Source organism: Engystomops pustulosus, chromosome 3 (assembly GCF_040894005.1).
Source record: "Engystomops pustulosus chromosome 3, aEngPut4.maternal, whole genome shotgun sequence".
Lineage (NCBI taxonomy): Eukaryota > Metazoa > Chordata > Amphibia > Anura > Leptodactylidae > Engystomops > Engystomops pustulosus.
In genome coordinates, this window is record NC_092413.1 from 101,808,129 (window position 1) to 101,826,264 (window position 18,136).

General features: G+C 40.8%; 1 protein-coding gene across 1 annotated transcript; it reads right to left on the bottom strand.

Moving 5' to 3' along the window:
• Positions 1–8,834: 8,834 nt before the first annotated feature.
• Positions 8,835–11,270, bottom strand: FABP7 (fatty acid binding protein 7). Its single transcript, XM_072141664.1, has 4 exons — positions 11,109–11,270; positions 10,721–10,893; positions 9,582–9,683; positions 8,835–9,064 (listed from the first exon to the last, which is right to left on the bottom strand). The coding sequence occupies exons 1-4, from the start codon at positions 11,179–11,181 to the stop codon at positions 9,014–9,016; spliced, it is 399 nt and encodes a 132-aa protein (XP_071997765.1). The 5' UTR covers positions 11,182–11,270; the 3' UTR covers positions 8,835–9,013.
• Positions 11,271–18,136: the final 6,866 nt, after the last annotated feature.

Here is an 18,136-nt window from a genome sequence, read left to right on the forward strand (position 1 = left end):
TACTTCATGATTCTTTTATGTCCTCAACTTCAATAACAATGCAAAGCCAATCAGAGTGATATATCAAAATGAAACCAAAACGTTTACCTCCTTAAGGACCATGCTTTTTCAGTCCATTTTTTATTTACTCAATTTTTTACATCCTGGACTTGTTCTTCTACTAAGAACAGTTTCACATTGGCTTATGGACACCTACCAATTGGTTTTCTCTTCGTGGCTTTAGTACACCTCTGGAGTTGTGCCTCTCCCTCCACTGCACCTATCAGGTCAGAAAGTCAGGGGGAGGGGCTCACAATTCTACAGTCTGCCGGGATCACAATACAGGATGCAAAAACTATTTCTGCTTCCTGTCTCCACTGTTCCTCTTTTTTCCTCTTCACTGTGTGCAGGTTGTTCTGCCTCTACATCTTCTTGTCTGATGTCATCGGGGATGTGAATGTGTGTTCAACATTAGTGTGTAAATGTGTATCTATATGTGTGTTAACAAAAATCAGGTGTTTATATGAAAAATAGATTGTTCAAAAATATTTGACATGTATATTTTTAGTTTTTCGATCTGATATGTATTTTGTGAGATATTCCACCATCCTGATAGTTTTATTACATCATGTATATAAATATTATGTATATATTTACCAGGCAGAATCTGGACAGACACTGCAACAGAAAATCTGGGTGCAAGTTAAGATTATTCTAGTCAAGGTGGAATTTAAACGACTTATAGAAATTTCCTTTGCTGCCCTCTCTACAGAAGTATGGAATCTCAAATGCCTTACAAGCTTAACTGAGGATTTTGGGTAAGGAATATGGAAATACATTGTCCAGAATGTGTTAAGGAAACCATGCTTCCAGTGTTATCTTAAATAAGGCAACTCCGTATATATCAATTACCAACTTTGAGGAACATTGGTGACATAACATGAGTGAATAGCCAAACCAGTAAATCTCTTCTAAAAGATACAAACATCCAACTGTAGGCAGTGTTAATTTTACTATCTACTATACATGCTTGGATAGATATTCCAACCATGATACAATTTGTCTTGCAGGATGTCAGGGAGGCAATATTATTAGATTAATATAAAATATATTATATAAATGAATAAAGGTGGTGTTGTATTTAAATTAATGAAGAGACGCAGTATATACATTAGGAAGGCTGCTGTATATAAATTCATCATAATATTATTGTATATATTAGTTTTTTAATCAACTAATATTAAAAAGCCATGGCTGAGGATAGAACCACATATATCTTTATTTATTCAAGTTTGGTTTTTAACATGTTTTTACTGTTTTTGGTACATAAGTGAACATATGTTATGTACCCCAGAATAGTACTGTTCCATTCAACTTTCTAAAACAAAGCCTAAACCACTAGTTCCACATTTTAGAATTCAATGTTAAAAAACATGTAAAAAATGTACATGTAAAAAAAAAAATGCCTTGTAGGCAAAGGCCCATTTCACGCTTGCGTTCCATATCATGTCAGAGTTTGATCAGGGTGCGATCAGGGTTTGGTCAGTGAAAAACTGACATTTTGCATCAGAGTTCAATCAGTTTGTTCAGTGTCTCAGTTTTTCACACGCATGTCTTGCAATAGTAGAGCATGCCGAGATTGAGACGCGGGTCAAAAAAAACGTGCGTGTATGCGTGAAAAAAATGCAAGTCTGAAAAAGCCCATTGATTACAATGGGTCAGAGTGCAATGCAAGTTCTGCACGTCAAAAGCATGCACAGTACACACGCGTGAAAAACGCAAGTGTGGAAGGGGCCTTAAATGCAATTTCAATGCGTTTTTCACACGCAGATAAAGTGTGTGAAAAAGACTCAGGACAGAGGTCTATCTTTTCTATGGCAATTGAAGTGTGAAAAACGCATTGGACTTGCATGTGTCTCAGAGTGCAATGCGTTTTTGATGCATCTCCATAGACTTGTATGGTGCGTTTTTCTCGTGCGTGACTTGCAAAAGTGAGGCCCCTTCCACACTTGCATTGCAGATCACATCAGAGTCTGATCAGGGTACGATCAGTGTTTGGTCAGTGAAAAACGCACATTTTGCATCAGAGTGCAATCAGTTTTCAGTCAGTGTTTGTTCAGTGTCTCAGTTTTTCATGCGCGTTTTCAATGCAATTTCTATGCAATTTCAATGCGTTTTTCACGCGCAGGTAATGCGCATGAAAGGACTCAGGACTGAGCTCTATCTTTTATATGGCAATTGCTGCGTGAAAAACGCATTGCACTTGCATTGAACTTGCGTGTGCAATGCGTTTTTTATGCATCTCCATAGACTTGTATGGTGCGTTTTTCACACGCGTGAGTTGCAAAAGTAGAGCATGCCGAGATTTAAACGCCCGTTAAAAAAAACGCATGTGTAAAAAAATGCAAGTCTGAAAAGACCCATTAATTACAATGGGTCAGAATGCAATGTAAGTTCTGCGCGGCAAAAAACGCAAGTGTGAAAGGGGCCTAAGGCTGACTGAAGTCTAAAGAGGTTAATATAATATATAAACTTATTAGATGTGAAATACTTAATTGGCGACAGACAACATAGTTAATGTACTGAAAAGGAAAAATGTTCAGGTAAAAATACCAACTTTAAATATGAAAATGGCTTCCTATTTTCAGTACATTGAAGTCTGTTTGGCAGCTGAGACTCCAGATATTAAAGTTTCTATTAGTTTTCAAGCCAGTGTGTGAGCACTTCTACATTTTCTCACTCAGTTCTGTCAAGCCGCTTGGGGTGTGAATGAAAAGTTATTTTCAGGTCCAGCCACAAATCCTTAAATAAGATCATGGTGTGACTTGGCTTCTACAACACTCAATGACATTGTTGTTTTTAAGCCTTTCTCTGCTATTCTGGCTTTATGTGTGGGGGTGATTGTCCTGGTGGAATATAAGGTGTCTTTTAAATCTCAATTAACTGGCAGCAGCTTTTTCCTGTTGGGTTTCCCTACAGTTAAATGCAAAGGAGGGTATTCCCATTCCAGTAAATTAATGTTATTTTTTGTATGATGAAAAGTTATACAATTTTCCAATATACTTTCTGTATGAACTCCTCATAGTTTTCTAGATCTCTTCTTGCTGTCATTCTATAGAAATCTTCTATGTTTACTTCTAGTGGACAGAAATCTGACCATGGTCACACAGGTGCATGGCTCGTTATAACACACAACTATGATTGCTGTGTGCGATATAACGAGCCATGCACCTGTGTGACCATGGTCAGATCTTGGACCACTGGAAGTAAACATAGAAGCTTTCCATTATATGATGAGGTATTCAGATACAGTATGTAATGCTCCGTTTTGTTTCTTTTCTGAAATAAAAGCATGTCCTGAGTCTTCTGACTCACCCTGTAGAGTGTATTACAAATCAGAAGTAACCTACACCCACATAGCGATGCTTCCCCTACATCTGAGAATCTGGTTCAACTTTATCTAGTTTAGGAAAGGCTCCTTAGAACAAACACTATTTCAGACTGATAGTGTACACTGTAACAGACTACCAGAGACATATAGTCAGAGTAATTTTTTTTCATATTATTTTTTAAAATAATTTCATATATATATACTTGTGCATAATGTATGGTAGTTACATTCCATGTTTTTCATGAATTATGTGGGAACAGTCTACTATTATTATTCAACTGATCAATTATATGTTGTCATTGCTCCTTTTATCTACAGAATTGTTGTTTGTACACAGGAATCCCATGTCTCGCCTTGTTTCATTGTTGGCCAACACATTTGAATCCTTCAGGGATGATAGATTACACTGTGAACCCCGGAAATCTCAATTTTAAGGACCTTTTGGAAGAATAAGTTTTCTGTGCACATCAAGCTCAGTTTGTAAAGGGTTGGTGTTCCCACTGTGGATCTTTGCCTTCGTAAAGCTCAGTGTGTGAGTAAAAGTAGTTATTCTGTGGGGAACAAAGGACCCCTTCTAGGATGGATGGGGGAAGTCATGCGTGCCAAGAGGTCAGGCTGCAAGATTTGTAACATGTTCAATTTGAGCTGTGGGAATTCAAGGCTACATTCAACCTTCTCACACATACAAACTATCCTGAGCTCAGCAATATATAAATAATGCAGCATACTCCCATTATCTCTGGATGGATTGTGTCACCTATACAAGAGAAAAGACGATGACCTCATAGCTTGTCACTAGAAAGACTAATTCTGTCCTCTGCTGAAGTGATAGTGGGTTACTTGAGTTCATTTATCCTAGAGGATGCAAAGAAACATGACACAGATACGTAACCTCATTTATGCTAAGCTGTAGTAGAAGATCAGGCCTGTTCAATGACACTGTGTGCTACACCAAGAGACTTACTATTAATTCACTATACGGAAAACCTGCTTTTTACATTTATCCATAGGGCCTAGAAACTCAGATGTTAAGCTGAATTTATATATTAATTATTAGCACAATTATTTATAAGAAGATCATAATATTCCATAGCTCCGTAAAATCATAGTCAATTTCCAAATATAGTACTATAATTAGTAGACTGTGTTCTAAATTTACTGTATGATTGGTTGTCCTAATTTATGGCAAACTTTTGTTTTCAAAATGTTACATGTCAAACCTCATCCCTACTAAAAGGCACGCTTATCAAAGGCATTCTTATCAAAGAGAAGTCTCCATCTCAATGGTGGTGTCATGGTGTGGGGAATATTTTCTTGCCACTCTTTGGGCCCCTTGGTACCAATTGAGCATCGTTGCAACGCCACAGCCTACCTGAGTATTGTTACTGACCATGTCCATCCCTTTATGACCACAATGTACCCAACATCTGATGGCTACTTTCAGCAGGATAATGCGCCATGTCATAAAGCTGGAATCATCTCAGACTGGTTTCTTGAACATGACAATGAGGTCACTGTACTCAAATGGCCTCCACAGTCACCAGATCTCAATCCAATAGAGCATCTTTGGGATGTGGTGGAACGGGAGATTCGCATCATGGATGTGCAGCCGACAAATCCGCGGCAACTCTGTGATGCCATCATGTCAATATGGACCAAAATCTCTGAGGAATGCTTCCAGCACCTTGTTGAATCTATGCCACGAAGAATTGAGGCAGTTCTGAAGGCAAAAGGGGGTCCAACCGGTTACTAGCATGGTGTACCTAATAAAGTGGCCGGTGAGTGTAGATCCAAATAAGTTTTGCATATGTTATGGTGACATTCACATTTGATTTTGTAAACATTTGCTTCTTATGCAGCCTTACCCCTCTTTTGGCAGGAGAATAAGGACTTTGGCAGAAGGCAGTCATCTGATGATGTTTAGGATGACTTCGCTACAAAACAATATTCCATATATTGGATACTGGGATACATCCAAGCTTTTTGTTTCAAGGAGGCCGAGGAGGGATGCCATACAGTGGCATCTATCTCCAGTAGGCTATTATAACCTCTGCTAAACATACAGCTTATTTGTACAGCAGCAAAGTTCCCATTTTTTTAATTTACTTTGGCCTTTATCATCCTCCTTCCATTGCTTCCATAGAAGCGCTAAGGTGAGGGAATAGGGAAACAGTTATAGTAGCTAAGAATCCACCAGCGCATAATCACAGATGAAATCTACAGAGTGGAAAGCTGGAAAACAAAGATTACAAATAACTCCACAGTTTGTTACAAAGGAAAATATCAGTGTTACATTAGAAATATAAGACAAGCAAATCGTCCAGTTCGGACGTGTGTTCCCAATTGTCACTAAAATATAACTTTTAATAATTTTTAATTTAAAAAGTGAAAATTGATAATGTACAGCGGATAGAGGGTGAGGGTACAGTTCCAGCACACTCAAGTTAAAATTACAGTCAGATGAGTAGTTGGAGCCTTATTTTAATCAATATCAAGTAAGTCCTATGAGTGTTTTTTTCCCTTTTCATGTGTTACTGATACTACAAGTTTGTATCTAGTTTCCCACTATGGTCTGATTAGTGAGAAGGACTCAGGGAGGAGAGGTCATTCACCCCTATCCCTGTTTGTAAACCTCCATAGGGTATGTATGGGGGTACATATGTCCTCCCTATTTAGGGGCAGATTTCACCCATATACTGGGCTCATACTCTCATGGTTCGTATGGTTCTGCCTCTCTTATCCCTATCTAGGAGTATTAGTAGATGTTTTATAGAGTCTGTACTCCAATGAGTACTCTATAGGTTTTACACTCGATAGAATTCAGCTATGCTAGTAATCCTCTTTTTTGGCTCCACAACTCTACTGCTGATCTAAAAACCTAACGGTATAGCCCCCCCGACATGTTTCACTGCATAGAGCAGCGTCCTCAGGGGTGCCGGGGCTATAAGGCATTATAGCCCCGGCACCCCTGAGGACGCTGCTCTATGCAGTGAAACATGTCGGGGGGGCTATACCGTTAGGTTTTTAGATCAGCAGTAGAGTTGTGGAGCCAAAAAAGAGGATTACTAGCATAGCTGAATTCTATCGAGTGTAAAACCTATAGAGTACTCATTGGAGTACAGACTCTATAAAACATCTACTAATACTCCTAGATAGGGATAAGAGAGGCAGAACCATACGAACCATGAGAGTATGAGCCCAGTATATGGGTGAAATCTGCCCCTAAATAGGGAGGACATATGTACCCCCATACATACCCTATGGAGGTTTACAAACAGGGATAGGGGTGAATGACCTCTCCTCCCTGAGTCCTTCTCACTAATCAGACCATAGTGGGAAACTAGATACAAACTTGTAGTATCAGTAACACATGAAAAGGGAAAAAAACACTCATAGGACTTACTTGATATTGATTAAAATAAGGCTCCAACTACTCATCTGACTGTAATTTTAACTTGAGTGTGCTGGAACTGTACCCTCACCCTCTATCCGCTGTACATTATCAATTTTCACTTTTTAAATTAAAAATTATTAAAAGTTATATTTTAGTGACAATTGGGAACACACGTCCGAACTGGACGATTTGCTTGTCTTATACAAAAACGTACCCTATGAACCCAGTCACAAAGTGGTCACAACTTTCAAACTCTATTTTTTGTATAAATCTACATTAGAAATATGATTATTATTTGGACATTATATAGCGTGATTAGCAACATTTGCATACAGTATACAAGTATATGCATTTGTAAAGAAAAGCAGTGTGAGTCATTTGTAACGTAATTATGCACTTCTCTTTCCACTGCTTCATTTTATTTCACTGCAGCAGAGGAAGTTTCAGCACACAGTGTAACAGCCTGTGAAGCTGCAGTACGGTGGGTCTCTGGTAATGCCCCCCCAGGCCCCTTCTGGCTCACCAACATAATTTTAAAAGTTGAAGCATGTAATGGATAATAAATATAAGTAGATTAAGACAGTCACACTGCATGTGATTATAAGTAAGTGCCTCTGTAGGCACTGATTCAGGGGCACTTAGAATTTTCTTTCTAAATCCTGTAGTTGCTGAGATATCAGTCCAGATACCTGAACATTATATTCCTCTCCACTGTCAGAGAGAAGAAGATGGGCATCTGTTATTGTCAGGGCTCGGGTCAGTGAACCCCTTAGACCACTGCCAGAGATGGTACTAACCCACACCTGGGACCAGAATCTAAGTGGCACCTGGTCTTCATCAGAGCCCGCCGCAAAGCAGGATGGTCTTGCTGCAGCGTGGTGCCCACGATGGCAGCCAAGGTCGTAGTACAAAAATGCAATTTCTGCTCGAGGTCAGAGACAGGCAGGTAGTCAGGGCTGGTGGCAGAGATGCTAGGTCACAGGTCAGGTCCGATGTCACAAACAGGAATTCAAGGCAGAGTGGGAACAGGAACAAGGAAGGGAACAGGAAAAAATGGAAGGAAGCTTTCTCTTCTCACAATAGCTCAAAGATCCAGCGGGAGTTGATAGGAGCCGCCGGTTTATTTAGAAACCTGGAAGTGGCCATCGACAATCAGCAGTGCGCTGGCAATTTAAATCTTCGAGCGCCGGTGTGCGTGCGCCCTTGGCAGTGGGGACACGCATGCTGCCTAGTCGGGACAGGAGCAGGAGCGTGGAGAGGTGAGTGAGGGCCGGGGGCGCCGCCACGGAGAGGGGCACGGGTGTGCCTGCGATCCAAGGCATGGATTGCAGGGACACCCATGATAGTTATGATTATCTTCTCTGAGAAGTAGAGAATTATCATAACACACCCTCTCCCAGCACCTCTTTTCTGACAGTGGAGAGGATTATAATGGTCAGAAACCGGGACTGATATCTCAGCAATCATGGGGCTAGAATGAAAATTCAAGATGCCCCTGAAACTGTGTAGCAGCTTCTACAGAATGGTGTGTTCATCTTCATGGGTGTAATTTGGTCAAAGGTCCTTTTTAAGAAGACAACACTTCTTATGTTACTCACTATATTATGCATGTAACACTTACTGAAATGTTTCCTTTTTAATGTGAGTGTACTGGTTCCAGTACAATGCCTATTATGAACACATCCCTCATAAGGCTAGTTATAATTTTGCTATGGATTGGATCAATGTTAAATTTACTCTTTATTGAATAAAACAACATGATTCCAGAATCCAGGCCATAATGAAATAAACACATGTTGTTTTATTAAATCAATCTAAAATCTATACAACAACATTGCATATGTTATGGATAATCACAATATTTTTGTTTAGGTACACTTTGAGAACATATGTAAAAATTTTGTGTGAAAGTAAAAAAAAAAATGTATGTTTAATACTGTAAACGTTGTCTCTGACCATATTTTATATTTTTCATTTCATTCTAAAAATGTAATTATACATGTTGATGTTGAACTGATGCATATAAATTCACTTCAGTGAGGCTGGTGGTTAAGAAAACAGTCAAAATAATCCATAAAAATACTTGTTTTATTTTAATAAAAAGTTGTTACATTGTTGTGTAAAGCACAAACTTAGCAATTCCATAGTATACAGTAACCAGGCCGGATTGTTTGGAAACTGGGCATACAGATGGTCAGTGGATTTTCATACATGGGAGTGAAGTGAGAGCAGAACCAGGTTTCCAATGCCTATGCCTTCTCGTACTGACGGACGGAAACAATGTCGCCAAAGGTAAGAGTCTGTAGAGAATAAAGACAAATTCTTATAATGCATTCTTAATTTTTCTACATATATCCTGCATATGTACATCAGAATGGATTCCCCCAGTTTAAAGAGAAATAACTGCAGTGAGAAGAAGGTGCAAAAATGTGCAACAATATTATTACTGATTCTAAAACCTCAGTAACCGATAGTGACCACAGCGCCACCATCTAGTACATGCAGGAATGAGTAAATCTTTAAATGGTGAAATGTGTCAGCTAATGCGTATGGGCGTGTGACAGGTTGGGATTAAGTAAAGGGATCATCACCAGAATATTAGGATTATCAAGCTTCCAGCCTTCTGAAAAAAGTAATTTGTGAATGGTCAAGGTTTGTGTTATATGTTCATTAGCTTTTAATTAGCTATAGGCTTCTTTTTATAATCCTAAATCCGTCTTTACCTTACATTAATATGCGAATAATTGGGGATTGAGGCAGTGTTCAGCACCATATGCTGCTCCATGTTAGACATGATGTTATTCCATCAGTACTTACCATAATCATTTTGCCATCCTTAATTTCTCTTACAAACTTAGTTTCTTTTCCATCCCACTTTTGCACATGGACCAATTTATCTCCATCGAGGGTTACAATGGACTGCGGAGAAGAGGTATTGGTTAAAACGATTTGATTTTCACAAAGCACATTACATTATTGATGAAAACCCCACAAGGCTCTGCCACCATTGTCATTGTCATTTTACAAAACTATCTGACAATATATGTAGTGAAATAATTATCATGAATAAACATGCATTGATATCCAGTTATAACAACCTGAGATATTATTTCTAAGTTTTCTAAGTCCTTTTTTATGGTAGTATATACAGTAAATTTATTATGAAACTTAATAACAGTTGTTACCATAACGATTCCATCGATTAGCTGACAACTGAGCAAGCGTTTGTTGAGTGAGCACATTTTTTTCTGGAGCCTAAAAAATGCTCATTTTCTGGCACCAAAACAAACACAAACTATAAGAGGATGAGTGATTCATTGGTCCCCATACACCAGCATGGATTGCTGCACGTAATCTAAGCCAATGAGCAGGTAATGATCAGAAATGAACTTGCCTAGTAGCATCATTCCGGACCATTGCCTGCTCAGTCATCTGTGTAAAAGGGCTGTTAGTCAGCGCCTTCTGAAAAAGTGCAATAAATAGACATGTGCACATCAACAGTCTGCATTCAGCCCAATCCTGCCATTCTGTACTGTTCTAACCTAAAGCAGCCAGTGATTTGCAAACCATCATGACTTGCAATGTGTGCATATACTGCTGCTTGTACTATTATAAGTAGTACAGTAATTCAGAGCATCTTACATCATTTTGGTTCATAAAGAATTACTGAAAGGACCGGCACATTACCAGGCATGTCATTATAGCCATGTTCACACATAGACTTGATAGACTAAACTAGACACAAACATTATAATGGATGTAACAGAAATACAAAATACTGTCCTAGACCAGATTCTTGGGTTACTCATTATAAAAATAGTTGAAAATGAATAAATCCTTATTGTCACACATCTACACGTCACGCCAAATATAATGTGCAGAAAGAATTGCATTCGGAAACACACAAGCCCTCTATGTGTCTCTAAAGAGATTAAATCCCACTACAATCCTCTCACCTTGCAGTTCCTGTCATCAGCAGTGGCTTCATCAAATTCCTCCCCCAGCTTGAAGCTGATCTCTGTGTTCTTGAATGTGCTCTGTGTCCGAATCACCACTTTGTCGCCTTCCTGGCTAATGATGACTGTTGGCTTAGTTACATTTCCTACCTGTCTTGTAGCAAAGCCAACTCCTGCAAAAAGCAACAGGTAACCATCAGAACAATAACAATAAACTCAGTTGATTAATAAGTTATGAGACAAGTATCAGGAGTATGACATATAGCAGTACGTAGAAACGCTGATGCAATATTGTGCTACTTGAGCAGCTGTCTAACTAGAAGGGTTTGCATGCTATAGATGACTGGCAGATTCTACAAGCTCTGGAAATCTTCTGATGAGCACCTACCCAAGGCTTTCATGTACTCATCAAAGTTCTGGCTGTCGATCAGTTTCCAATTGGCACAGAAAGCATCTACCATTTTCTCAGCAGGTGTAGGGTACAGAGCACAGTGTAAAATGTGATGCTGCTTTGGGATGCTCTGACTTTCATTACGTGGGAGCTGTACTTATTGGGAGACTTACAACTGGTGATGGGGGCTGGCCATGTAGAAGAAAAAAGGGGTCCAACCCCATGCAGTCTTGCCCACCAATAGACTGGCAAGAGGTGTGGCAAGGATAATTCTTCAGGCTCAGACAAAGGGTCAGGAAAGTAAAAGCCTAGCCCAATACACTTGAGCTAATTTCACAAGAGGTCACATGAGAGAAACACACTACATTTCAATATCAGTGCATTTACTCCTGAAGCGACTTCTACACACACATACAGCATATGCAGATAATTAATGCTATAATAACGGGATAAAATAAAAAATTGACAAGCTCAATAAACACGCATTGTCGTATGATGAAACTGTGATGACATAGTACACAGAATATAATAGAACACAATTAAGATTACAATTACTAAGATTGCAAGGATATGTTGCAATATACCAAAACCACAAGGATTGTGTGTTGATTAAAAAACATTAAGGATTCCAATTGGTTTGCATTTCATTTTCTTTTCTTATACATGAGCATAGATTCTCTTTCTAGAATATTCACTGGAGATGGTCATGGGCTTTTTTTTTTGGTCCACTAGCTTGTTTACTGCTGAGTGACATGAGGTTACTATCGTTCATTCTCCCCCTTAGAGGCAGCACTAAGCACAGGAAGAATGTCGGCTGATTAAATAATAAGGCAGGTTTCTGAATGTAATCCAATTGTCACAATGCCTGCACAGAAGAACAATGAGCTGCTTTATTCCTTAGAGGATGGCTTTGGTGAATACTTAACGCTGCATATATTACTCCAAGTATACGAAGTTATTTATCAACGAAGATAAACAGGGAAGAATACAGTAGGTATGCACACGTAAAATTATTTCATAAGTCTAATAGAGCCTTAATATGGATGTTTTCCATCTATGCATCTGTGTCATCAGCTACTTAGATGTTTGAGATGAGGTTACTGATACATGCGGAATCCAGTATTACAGAGAAAAAGACCTAGTTAGTGCATTTTACTAGTGCTACATCCGACTACTAGTAGTCGTCTCCCCAGAGTTCATTTAGCAGGGGGGTCCCCAGTACTTCTCACCCCAGTACTAGTAGTAGTCATCCCAGTACTAGTTAGTGCATTTTACTCATACTGAGGGACTACCCAGTACTAGTAAGTCACCCCAGTACTAGTTAGTGCATTAACTAGTACTGCCGGGGTACCCAGTACTAGTTAGTCACTAGTTAGTCGAGATCGAGCATTTAATTAAAAAAACACAGTGAAGAACAGTGAAGAATAGAATAAAAACAGTGAACACAGTGAACACAGGATCATTTAAGTGAAAAACACAGTGAAAAACACAGTGAAGAATAGATTACAGATGTTCGGCACATCTGCTTACCTGTCGGAAGATACGCGCGGAACGGTGCGAACAAAATAGCATGTGAAGAACAATATATATGTGTGAAGAAGACATTGCAGAACACGGTGAGCAGGACAGAGACACCGGGGAGCAGCACAGAGACACCGGGGAGCAGCACAGAGACACCGGGGAGCAGCACAGAGACACGGGGGCAGAGGCGGCACGGAGACATGGGGCAGCGGCAGCAGCACAGAGACATGGGGCATCGGCAGCAGCACGGAGACATGGGGCAGGGGCAGCAGCACAGAGACATGGGGCAGCGGCAGCAGCACAGAGACATGGGGCAGGGGCAGCACGGAGACATGGGGCAGCGGCAGCACGGAGACATGGGGCATCGGCATGGAGACATGGGGCAGCGGCGGCACGGAGACATGGGGCAGCGGCATGGAGACATGGGGCAGCGACATGGAGACATGGGGCATCGGCATGGAGACATGGGGCAGCGGCAGCACGGAGACATGGGGCATCGGTACGGAGACATGGGGCAGCGGCAGCACGGAGACATGGGGCATCGGCACGGAGACATGGGGCAGCGGCAGCACGGAGACATGGGGCAGCGGCACGGAGACATTGGGCAGCGGCAGCATTCAGACATGGGGCATCGGCACGGAGAAATGGGGCAGCGGCAGCATGGAGACATGGGGCATCGGCACGGAGACATGGGGCAGCGGCACGGAGACATGGGGCAGCGGCAGCATGGAGACATGGGGCATCGGCACGGAGACATGGGGCAGCGGCAGCATGGAGACATGGGGCAGCGGCACGGAGACATGGGGCAGCGGCAGCATGGAGACATGGGGCATCGGCACGGAGACATGGGGCAGCGGCAGCACGGAGACATGGGGCAGCGGCACGGAGACATGGGGCAGCGGCAGCATGGAGACATGGAGCATCGGCACGGAGACATGGGGCAGCGGCAGCATGGAGACATGGGGCAATGGCACGGAGACATGGGGCAGCGGCACGGAGACATGGGGCAGCGGCAGCATGGAGACATGGGGCATCGGCACGGAGACATGGGGCAGCGGCAGCATGGAGACATGGGGCAGCGGCACGGAGACATGGGGCAGCGGCAGCATGGAGACATGGGGCATCGGCACGGAGACATGGGGCAGCGGCACGGAGACATGGGGCAGCGGCAGCATGGAGACATGGGGCAGCGGCACGGCATCGGCACGGAGACATGGGAGCATGGAGACATGGGGCAGCGGCACGGAGACATGGGGCAGCGGCAGCATGGAGACATGGGGCATCGGCACGGAGACATGGGGCAGCGGCAGCACGGAGACATGGGGCATCGGCACGGAGACATGGGGAGCAGCACGGAGACATCGGGGAGACTTCAGTGGAAGAAGAGCAGCGGATCCCGGGACAGCGTATCTCCCGACAAGTAAGCAGATGTGCCGAACATCTGCAATCTATTCTTCACTGTGTTTTTCACTTAAATGATCCTGTGGTCACTGTTTTTATTCTATTCTTCACTGTTCTTCACATCTGCTAACTTGTCGGGAGATAATATACGCGCGGAACAGTGAAGAATAGATTGCAGATGTTTGCATACATCTGATAACTTATCAGAAGACATTCTTTTTCAATTAATTAACACATTTTATTCCCGAACCATGGTCCCTTTGAAAAATGCTCGAGTCTCCCATTGACTTCAATGGGGCTCGTTATTCGAGACGAGCACTCGAGCATCTGGAAAAGTTCGTCTCGAATAACGAGCACTCGAGCATTTTAGTGCTCGCTCATCTCTAATAGAGACCTACTAAAACACATTTTCAGTAAAAATATTCATGTATGGTATCCCCGTATTCGTATCGACCCATAGAATTAAGATAACATGATTATTAGGCTACACGGTGAACACCAAAAAAAAAAGGAGTAAAAAATCCAGAACAGAATTGATGCTTTTCTACTCCTGACCTAAAAAAAAGTTCACAAATTTTCAACAATTGGAGATACCAACCCCAAAATGGTAACACTGGGAAAAGCATCTCATCCAGTAAAAAAATGTCACATGGTCCCAATAACGAAAAAGCTAAAATTTTATAGCCTACAAAAGGGGCCAATGAGAAAATTAAAATCCTGGCAGCTGCAGGGCGCTCCTTCCCTTCTGCGCCTCGTTGTACGCCTATAAAACAAGTAATGCCCACATGTGGGGGGTCTCTGTACTCGGGAGAAATTATAGAACAAATTGTAAGGTGGGTTTTCTCTTTTTATCTTTTGGAAATGTGTAAATTTTAGGGCTAAATGAACGTATAACCGACATAATCGGTCCATTCTAAATTTCGCCTCCATTTTGATTCAATTACTATGAAGATCTCAAGAGGTTAATAATCTTCCTAAAAGCTGTTTCTGATAGCTTGAGGGGTTTTGATGCTAAATATGTAAAATTTCATTCAAAACGGTAAATATCCCCAAAATAGTCAATTCTGAAAATCCGTAAGAGCGATATTCGATTTGTAAGCCGCGTGACATCAAAATAAATTATCCAGACATTTCAAAAATTATGAAAATGTAAAGTAGACATATGGAAAATGTTATTCGGCAACTTATTTAGGCGGTAAATCTATCTGCCTGAAAAAACAATGATTTCGAATTTCTCAAAAAATAAAAAAAATTAATCATTTTTAAACATCATTAATTAAACGCAAAACATATCTCACAAAATTTACCACTAAAATTAAGTACAACATGTGAGGAAAAAACTTTCTCAGAATTGTTTAGATAAGTAACAGTGTTCAAAAGTTATAACCATATAAAGAGACGCATGTCAGAATACAAAAAATGGGGCAGAGCCTTAAGCTATAAAATGGCTGCTTAAATAGCCAAAAATCAATGTATAGACACCAAGCAAGGTTGGAATACACAGTTTTGGGGGCCAACGTTGCTCTCACCTTGCAAATATCAATCTTATACTGGCTAATCAAGTGAGATAACTAAAATTCATAACTTTTTATTGGATATGCATTAGAAACCAACATCAAAATAATATCAAATAACAATAATAATAATAATAATAATAATAGTAAAATCATCCAGGGCATCCAGCCCGGATGGTCACAGTATCACTGGGATCAAACAATGTACACACCAAATCCTCAGATAGAAAGTCTCTTGATCTCTTACAGACACATAGATTTAGTAGAAAATATTTGCATCTTACCATACATGCTGATGTCTGTACAGAGGTACCTGGTGGATTCCTGGGTCGGGAGTATAAGTCCTCTCCTGAGGAGGAATGGATACTGTGACCATCCGGGCTGGATGATTTTACTGTTATTTGATATTATTTTGATGTTGGTTTTTAATGCATATCCAATAAAAAGTTATGAATTTTAGTTATCTCACTTGACTAGCTGGTATAAAATATAAAATGGCTGCTTCCTTAAGGGGTTAATCATTTTATTTTAAACTATTTAAAAATTCTGGTCATTAGTAAAAACAACGACACGAGTGTTATGTGTGGGCATAGCCCTACTACTATAGCAATATGTTCTGGTAGGTAAATTGTAAGAACTGATTGCCTTTAATATTCTGGACTTTATTGCACAGATCTATTATTCTGGCTGTGCCAGTTTTCTGTCTAGCTGTGCACTAAAAAGAACATCACATGCTGTATGTTAAAGCTGTACCTAAAAAAGGTGGTTCACACTTCCAGAGCAGTGCAAGGTGTGCACAAGTTTTCAATAAACTTGCACTATTTTTGATAAATCTGGCCTTATGGAAAAAAGCACTTATATTTGTGGACATTATATTTATGTGTATGTGTATTGTATGGATGCCAACATTACACCTAGTGTCACCTAGTGTCACCGAGGTTTTAGGGCACAATTTCTGAAATAAATATGCTACATATTTGTGAACTCCATGGCTAGGACTATTATTTGTTATCAGTGTTATGCATAATGTACACTAACAATGATTTTGTTATAGTCAAACATATAGCTTTGGATTATATTGCAAAGAATATAAGACCTGACCTTTCATTGACTGTACACGATTGATGGCAGTACACACATACATACATGCATGTATACACACAACTGCTAACTTTTTCCTGGTGACATTTAAGAGATTTCAAGAAGGAGCATAATTTGTTTACATTACATTTTTCTATTTAGAAAAGGAAAACCCAGGGATGTAAATAAAATTCTATTGTCCCTAGGCCAAGTTATGGAACAAACTTTCCTTCCTTTTCCTACTCCATCAGCTTCTTGCCTGAATGCACTGACTTTGTGTGTGCTGAGTAGGACTTCTAACTAGATATGGAAATGTAAAATGGCGGAGGACCCCCTCCCATCTGGGTCAATTGTTTGTTCTTCCTCCTGAGGCAGTAACTAGCTATGGTCCCATTCATTGTTAAATTATTGTATGACAACAGACCTCCTTATCACATGTTATACTTAATACAGTAAAATATAATACAAAAGGTGAATACTATATAAAACTTAACGTTTAATTCAAAATTCATAAAAACCACTATTGTCAGAAAATGGCAATGCACCAAACCTATTAGCCACTGTATAATGTCAGCAGGACATACAGGGCCCATGTAAATATACCATCTTAGCCTCTAATAGCAAAGCAATCATAAAGATATGTGGGATTGTACACGGCAGAGCAGAGGGTGTGTATAATCAATAAACAGTCACATCTACGGGTATAGCAGCTGTACTGTAATAAGTGCAAAAATCAAGGACAATAAATGTGTGCTACACTGATGATAGCATCAATTGTCAGTATATAGAGGGTAAAGAAAGGAATGTTCTCACCAATCCTGGGTTAGCAGGGTTCGGACCATCAGATTCTTGTGATCCAGAGAAACCTCAATATCCCTCGCATACTCAAATATCACCTGAATATCGTCCAATAACTCCCGTCCTAACAAGGACGGTCCACAACTGTCCCTGACGTGTACCTGTCCCTTGCTATAGACACTTGGCGTTCTCAGATGGTCTCAACACTAAAAAAAAAACAAAAAAAAACGATCCCAACGCGTTTCTTCCGCAATCCCACGGATTCATCAGGGGATACATCTGTCACAGGTATAGGTGACTAGAAAGAGTCATAGTGGTGGAAACCAGGCAGTGGCTCAAGTAGGTCTCCAGGTCTTCCAGCTTAGTGAAGCATGAAGCGACTGGCGTGTGCAGCATTGTACTGCGCCTGCTCAGCTGTTTTTAAATCAGCCGGCTAGGCCGCGCCATGCATCCGCTCACTTCCGGTCAGCGCCGATCACGTGACAAGTCACGTGACCGGTCACATGACAACGGGGAGGCGGCGCCGAGTGCCAAGACATCAGCTGCGGGGAGGAAACTTTTATCCATCAGTCTAATGCATAGTAAGCTGGTCACGGTAATGTGAAATACTGTATCACTACATCAGTGGTGAGCAAAGCGCCTATTGAGATACATGATTGTATAATGGCTATCACATAGGGCTCACTAAGCGGTACGTATGAACACATTATG

Bases quoted from the DNA above. Each gene is read 5' to 3' on its own strand.
- FABP7 (XM_072141664.1), bottom strand. From the start codon at position 11,181: ATGGTAGATGCTTTCTGTGCCAATTGGAAACTGATCGACAGCCAGAAC. The intron at 9,684-10,720 runs GTGAGAGGATTG...TCTTCTCCGCAG, and splicing joins CTGATGACAGGAACTGCAAG to TCCATTGTAACCCTCGATGG. The intron at 9,065-9,581 runs GTAAGTACTGAT...TATTCTCTACAG, and splicing joins AGGATGGCAAAATGATTATG to ACTCTTACCTTTGGCGACAT.